Below are 7,837 nucleotides of genomic sequence, written 5' to 3'. Positions count from 1 at the left end.
ATTAAAATAGAGCAATAAGACACCTGGATGCAAATGAAAGAAGAAAAAGAAGAAAATTGTAAGTATTCAGTTTACATATACAATATATACATAAAACCATTAACATGGTATTAATACACTAAGTATACATAATAATAATTCTTGCATGAAGTGTATGTATAATATTATATAATTTTGTTCTTATAGTTAAACCTGACTGCACCAGGGGAGTGGAGAACGTGATTTTCGATTGTATATTATTATTGTTATATATATATTTATTATATTTTAGTAAAAATTGAATATATTTCCATTACTGCACATATATTGTTGTAATTTTTTCCTTTTCTTTATTTTTATTTTTCAAAGTCTTGAATAAGTAAGACCATGCACACGTATATAGGGACAATGTGCTTGTGTGTGTACCTCACCGATAACATTTATATGTGTTTGTAGAGACACCAGCACCGCTTGGAAGTCCGGGGGTGAACTAATTTTAGTTACAGCATTAAATACGGGAGTTTGGAGGGCCTGACGTAGACGTAGATTCGTGGTTTACATTATTAAGAAAACAGGAGAGTTTTTACACTTTCCATAATGTAATTTCCATAAATTTTGCATAATAACAACTGTTGTCAAGAACGAGTATTATAAAAAATCCATTAATATCCCGAAAAAATCGAATGTTTATATAGTTAAATGTATCTTCCGCGAATATGGAAATTTTACGCCTATGCAATGTGACCGCTGACTTCTCAAGTTACGGGTTCCTGGAGGGGATTAGGTGGAGCGAACGCACAGTCCCCTTGCCCCTCTGTCGGATCAGTTTGTTGGTGCTCAGCAACTTAGCTGCAACGAACAGTACTAGAGCAGTGATGCCAGAACCGTGGGAAGTGGGACAAATTTTTACCCTCTCCACGACGTCCCACGACGTCCCAGTGGCTCCCCTACCGCAGTTGTTTCATCTAACACAAGCGCGTTGACCCACGCACCGACGAGATACTGTTAAAGACTGCCAGCCCCTGTGTTAAAGTTCGGCCCGCCAAGTGGGCCCAGTGGGCCTGGGGTACGATCGGTAAATAGGAATGATGGATAATGTAGAATAGTGATATTACCCATTCTACCACCGAAAAAAACTGTTATACCACCAACGAGATGATTTAGCTTTGCCACAGTACAATAATTATCTCGTCGGTGCTGCTTGGAAAACAATTATATTTTACCTTATAATTGTATTACATTCTTATTGTAATACAATAATACAATTATTGTAATAATCGATACTAAATAAATATATGAAAAATAAGAATATTTGATATATAACATTCTGAAGAAATGCAAGAACTGAATAAAAAATAATTCGAAAATTACTGTTATATTTATAAAATAATGATTCTTAAACCAAAAATATCATTTAACTGTTAACAGAGACTCGTCTCTTAGCAGACTGTTAACAGGTGGGCATTTTTACCTTTTTCACAGGTAGCGGAAGTAGCCATTTTTAACAGAGAATGACATACTAAGCGCTTAGTGTATTCCCTTATTCTGCCATGTGGTGAACAGAGTCGAACGCCCCAAACGTTTGAAAGTTCGCATCCTTGCATACCCCGCGCTACCACTGGCGCACTCAAGGGGGGGGCTAAGGGGCTCTAGCATCCCCCAAAGAAAAAGAAAGGTGAACAACAGAAAATTTTCCAAAATCTGTTCCTAATTAAATTAGTGTTAATGTTTATGTCACATATTAATAACACTGTTTTTTGTATTAAAAATATTTTTATTCGTTCAACTTAACTCCCTCCAAGAACAAATTCTGAGTGCGTCATTGCCCGCACATACCCCATCATGGCCCATCATTGACTGTCCTTTCTTTTTCAAGGTTTTATGGCAAGACTTTATAACAGAAAACAGACCCCGAATATTCTGAAAGGTCGCAGACTGTGTCAAGCAGTGGACAAATTTGTATATATGTACTATTGTGGTAATTTTAGATATTTATTTTTTCGTGGAATACAAATCTAACACTGAAAATACCGCGACTTAGTTACTTTTTCAATTTTTGCTATCAATCGCACCGTGTGTTGCTCGACTCACAATCAAACATGGAATAACGGCTCTTGCTCATTACCGATCATTCGTGGCATTACCGCAGCATATTCTGAATAAATAAATAAATATAATTCAAACTATATCGTGTTTGGTATCATTTTAATCAGAAAAATCTTACCAATGCGTTAGTAAAAATTTAATTAAGAAAAAGTTAAAAATAAAAAAGTTTTATCGTTGAATTAGTATTAGTCACACCAATATTACGGTTCGGATCATATTACACGGCTTCCTGATCGAACGTCTCGGTTCGCCTAGGGGGATCCCCCCAAGTGGAGAGGATAGCGATGTTGCACTTATCCAGCTTTTACTTACTATTAAATAAAAGATTTTATTGAAATACATTTCTCTTCTTTTCGACACCTGTTACTTATTATATTATTATTATTATTATTATGACTATATCCTACAGAACCTATGTAATATTTTTTTATTCATCATTTTTTCTAAATGAATATTCTTTTACCTTAAAAACACATACCCTAAACTTAGAACTAGAGTTCGTCATTTATTAAAAAAATAATTGCCAATGAACTAAAGAGGGTTATTAAGTTACCTCCTTTAAAATATTTTACGTCTTAAAAAGTATCTCCGAAAGGTTTGTAAAACGTACTTAACTCGAATCACCGAAGAAATAATAATAGCATCGACCAGATAAAATATCATCTCATGTCTCATGATACAGTTCAGCACCGAACCTCGTCGTTGGTAAACTCACTGATTCTGGTTCTGTTTCTTACTGCGGCCGCAATATATTCTAGAGGGCGTACGAAAACGTCGACTTTTTTCGGTCCCGCGAACTCCCATAAGGCTGGCAGTCTTTAACAGTATCTCGTCGGTGACCCACGTGTCCGTGCGAGCTCTGCGGGTTTGGCAGAGTTCGGTTGCTCTCGTCATTTCTACGTTATCGGCTGGATGCTCAAGCCGCTAAAGCACGTGGCAGCAGCATCGACGAATCGACAAAACTAAGTCTGTTGTCCGCTTCGCTGCTAACACAATAATGAGCGCAACTCGTATTCGGTAAGGGCTAATCTGCCTTGATGAATAACCTATGCTGCTCAACATATTTGCTGCTGAAGAATCTCTCCTCCCATAGTAATAGTTGACACATTCATTTAAATCTTCTTATCTCATTTATTGACCTAAAGTTGCTAAGTTTCTTAATCGTTGCAATGCCGGGCGCTTACGGTTCCATCCGATATGATTGTTGATAGAAGTTAACCGTGTTTTAGGGAACAACGGCTCGATCACCAATCCTGCCAAAGAGCGAACGCGCGAGAGAGCAACGTATGTAAGCCCTATTCCAAATTCCGAATTGCCAATATCAACTACAGCACGATCAACTGTAATTCCTTGAGACTTGTGTATGGTTATTGCGTAAGCTAAATCAAGCGGAAATTGTTTGCGGGTGCAAGCCGTAGTTCCTTTTTTGTAACTAACCGTCTGGGGAAGAATAGGTACCAAACCGTTGAAAATAAAAGGACCATTGTAGTTATCGAAACGAATTAATACGCAGGCTGGGAAGTCGGACAAATGATCATCGGTATCAGTTGACAGATAAATTACGTCAGCGACGTAAGTTTTGCGTAAGCATGACTCGGCAATCCGACGCTAGCCACAATGTTGCTGGAAGGCCTTGGGCAACATCGGTTGAACCAGAGATTGCTGTGACGTTATTGTGCTTAGCACGTATTATCGCTACGGGTTTATTCAGTTGGCGGAGCATATGCTCATTATATTCGATGATGTCTTCCTTTTTTGCTTTCAAATGGATGCATCCACTGAACTCAGTGAAAGAACTCATAACGTTTGACGCAAACCTTGATTGCAGGAGATCGTAGTCATCATCGGTCACTTTGCCGTTAGCAATGTTGATTAACGTCTTGCGATATGCTTCTTGTTCGACTCCGACCTGTCTCATTATCTGTTTCAGCTCGAAAACCGTATTAAATTTTTCGAACAGCAGCTGTCCTCTGATTGCTAGCATGTTGGACGATTTAGCAATCCCAAACAGTGATGTATCACCGACTGGCGGCAGTTGATTGAAATCACCGAGCAAGTACATTATAGCGCCACCAAATTCCACCGATTGATTCTCCGGGTATGCCTGTCGTAACCTCTGATCAATTGTAGCAAGAAGCTTCATTCCAACCATAGACATTTCATCGCAAATGATCACTTTAATTGTAGACATTTTATCCTGAAAATTACGTTCGCTTTCCCCCGTTAGATCTGGCATTGCACCACCTCTCGAAAGCATCAAGTGAAAAGCGGAATGAATTGTTGTTCCGTTGATATTGTTGGCAGCCATGCCTGTTGGCGCTATGAGCAGCACGGAGCCAGGTCCGTGTATTGATTCGACAATGGTGACCATTTTACGTATCAGGCAAGATTTTCCTGTTCCAGCTGCTCCTTGCACAACTGTCAGCTTTCTAATTGTAACTCCTACCAGTTGATTATGCAGATGGTTTATCACATTCTGCTGTCCCGGATTTAGATCCAAGTTGTCACTGGTTGCAAGTTCGCGCTGGCACACATAATTTTCTTTAGCTTGTCGGATGAAATTTATTTGGGCTTCCAATCCTGGATAGTTTCTAATGATTGCGTACCATTCAAAATCTCAATCCTGATCTCTGTATCCAAGCACAGTATCAGGTACTGCTTCGTGTGGAAATGCCTCGGCTATGGCCATCCAGTCTCTTGGTTCATTTTCCAAAGCAGGTATGTCGTCAGGATCATGTGGTGAAGTGTTGTTTTCATCCAGTTCCCAGACAGTGGATACTTAGGTAATACCTGAAGCACACGCATTTTTCTACATTCTTGAAGTTGGTTGCGTACTGCATTGTATCTCGTTGCGAATTGACTCAAAGTCATGTCATTCGTCGTCTCTGATCTCGTTCGATAGCGGTCGAGAATTGATTGATGTACAAATTGATCAGAGTCATCCAGAGGTATCAAATTGAAGTCGTCAAGTCCAATATATATTTTCACAATGTGCCTTGTGCAATGATATAATGGAATACCAGCCAACAAATGCATGACCTCGCACGATGATATATCTCGAAGCCCTACTATTTTGATGAGCATCTTAGAAAATGCCTTCTGTACGGGATCATCAGGATGACAGTCGACGAAAATGTTGTTGAAGAGGTCCATGAAGCTCTGCGATTGTGGTTCACTTTTAGATGCATACTTCGATAAGTAGTTTAGAATTGCGTGCTCCGATGTAATTACTTTGCAGTCTGTATTTGCACGCCATATTTGGGCCACAAAGATGTTGTGCTCATTGAGTAAAGCATCATTTCTTCTGGGTGTATACTGCCAAATACCTTTTTCGTCTTTTTGAAGTGTCGATACATCTTGTAGTGGCTTTGGAAAGTTGAAACGGCAAGTCTGTACCCGGCGATTGGATTTTAGACAGTACCTCGAATGATTAGTATGTCTTTGAACTCTGTTCAGCAATTGCGACAGTTGGTGTGTATCGTATAGTTGTAGTTCAGTATGTTTCAATCGAGAAGGATGTATTTCAGCTGGAGGCTCATTAATAAGCGGATTCATGGCAGATGTGAGCGAATCATAGAACTTTTTATGAGTTTCGATCTCCTCCTCAAAACAGTAATCGAATGTCCGTACGTCGGGTGCATTTTCGAGCCAGAGAATGGCATGAATGTGAGAGCTACCACGATGTTGGTATTCAAACCGGTACCAATAATCAGCGATATTTAACTTGGTCTTGAGGATTTTCATGAAGATTTCAACCCTCTTCGAGAAGTATTCATCGGCCACCAGCGGATTTTCGTTTAGTTTTTCCTGCATAAGACGTGATAGTTGAGTTTCGGTCATGCCTTCTATCTCTGTTGAGCTGATTCCGAAGTGTCTCATCATGCAGGGCCACCAAAGATCAGCTGAGCTTAGTGTTAAGAAAAGAGTTGGAACTCCAAGCTGGTTCACCATTGCTTGCAATTCTAGTCGTCGTTGATACCAATAAGTTGAAGTTCCTCGAATCTTGGATCCCCAGCTCAACAACTTTTTGAGTATAGCTGGGTTGCGAATCAATTCTGTACGTAGTTGTTGTATACTGCCGGTAAAATCATTCTTTTTGCAAAAAATTGCACTCTTTATCAAAGCTTCGTGGCGTTGGAGTGTGTTGAGACAATGGAACCTGAACCGACAGTCATTTGCGAAACCTTTATCTTTGTAATGTATCAGAAATTCACACCATTCAGAGTATTGAAGTTTTTGGTTTCTAGTGAAGTCGACAATATCTGCCTGGCCATCCGGAAAGAAATGAGGAAAAGCCATAGAGATATACCCTTCCGTTCTGAACTCATTAATAGGCGTTGTAGAACTCGACGGCCATTGTAGGGTTGACCTGATTGCTTGTTCTTATCTTTGTTGGATTGTTATTGGTACTGCTGATTCAGTTATATCAGTTTCGTCAGTTACATCTTCGGTGAAACCACCTTCGTTTAAAAAGCGAATCTGATGCAAAATCACCATCTTGGGGAAGCGACGCAACATGTTTCATATCAATGTTAACGTCAGAGTAATGCGGGTTGTTGATTTTGAGCCACTCGAGCGCTTTGAGTACCTTATCGCGCCGCACTTTGAAATCTCTATGGCCAGAAACCCCGTCATGCTGGACAATGAGGACGTTTACATCAGCTGGCGTCAAAGGTAAGCGTCTTGTAATTTCGGTGATGTCTTGTTCCACATTTATAATATTACCGCTATAACGTATCTGACCAGGTCGACCGGAAGCTCTTACCTGATATACTTTCATGACTGGGTGCACACTAGCAATTAACATCTGTTCGATGACAGTTAGATCTTTGAGCTCATCAGGCACATCAGCAGGTCGCATCTTGTTCGCCGATGTGAATTTGGTGGTATTGCGCTTACAGTGTTTGCATGTAAATTCGTTAGTACATGTATTAAGAAGGAATCTATTGCAGTTGATGCATGTATTATACGAATGTTCGTTTAGGAATCGACTGAAATCATCCACGTGCTTCTGATCATGGATGCGAGTATAATGGATGGTAACATATTCAAGCTGCGTGGCCGGTCGTTGGCTGACAGGTACATATCGACGTGCGTCATGAGTTCGTCGACTTAAGTTCGTTCAATGTCTAGGAGGCATTTGTAGTGAAAAGCTTAAATTAATGGTGTTTTCGATTTGTAATGAAATTTATGAACTTTCTTGCGCGTCAATGTTTAGAGCGAAGCTCTTCTTGGCGCGATCGGCAGTAAGATCAGTTGGAAAGAACGTTACGATTCCCCTACAGGGGAATTTCGGTCCCCTCTCCTCTAATTCTTTCATCCAGCGAAATTGCGCGTCAATCGTGCGTACAAGAACGTTCGCGACAAAAGACGATCTCGCCCTCGCGTACGGCAGAGCGACGTTTTTTTTCATATTGAATTGTACCATAAAAAAATTACTAAAAAAACAATTCTAATTAATTGAACTGTAAATTTACGCATTATGACTTGAGCTTCGCTCTTGTCGGCCGTCCCGCGACGGCCACGTTTTTATTTCAATGATTTTTCATTGAAGATCAGTTTTTTTGTGATTATTCACTATGCTTGGGCCAATTTTTTATTTCAATAGCCTATGACCATCACATTGTGGTCATGATATGCTGTGCCAAATTTGGTGAAGATTGGATAAGCCGTCCAAGAGGAGTCTCTGGAAAACGAAATGCAGTTTTCGTGAGAAATTGAGCTTCGCTCGCTGCGCTCAATGATATAATTT

The 7,837-nt window shown here is 40.0% G+C and overlaps 1 protein-coding gene across 1 annotated transcript; it reads right to left on the bottom strand.

Moving 5' to 3' along the window:
• Positions 1-3,649: 3,649 nt before the first annotated feature.
• LOC123988086 (ATP-dependent DNA helicase pif1-like) lies at positions 3,650-4,456 on the bottom strand. The gene has a single exon (XM_046286872.1). It carries the CDS (start codon positions 4,454-4,456, stop codon positions 3,650-3,652), a length of 807 nt encoding a protein of 268 aa, XP_046142828.1.
• Between the last annotated feature and the right edge of the window lie 3,381 nt (positions 4,457-7,837).

The sequence above is a fragment of the Osmia bicornis genome, chromosome 8, assembly GCF_907164935.1.
Source record: "Osmia bicornis bicornis chromosome 8, iOsmBic2.1, whole genome shotgun sequence".
NCBI lineage: Eukaryota > Metazoa > Arthropoda > Insecta > Hymenoptera > Megachilidae > Osmia > Osmia bicornis.
The sequence above is the reverse complement of the archived record's forward strand: the minus strand, read 5'-3'. Positions and strand labels throughout refer to the sequence as shown.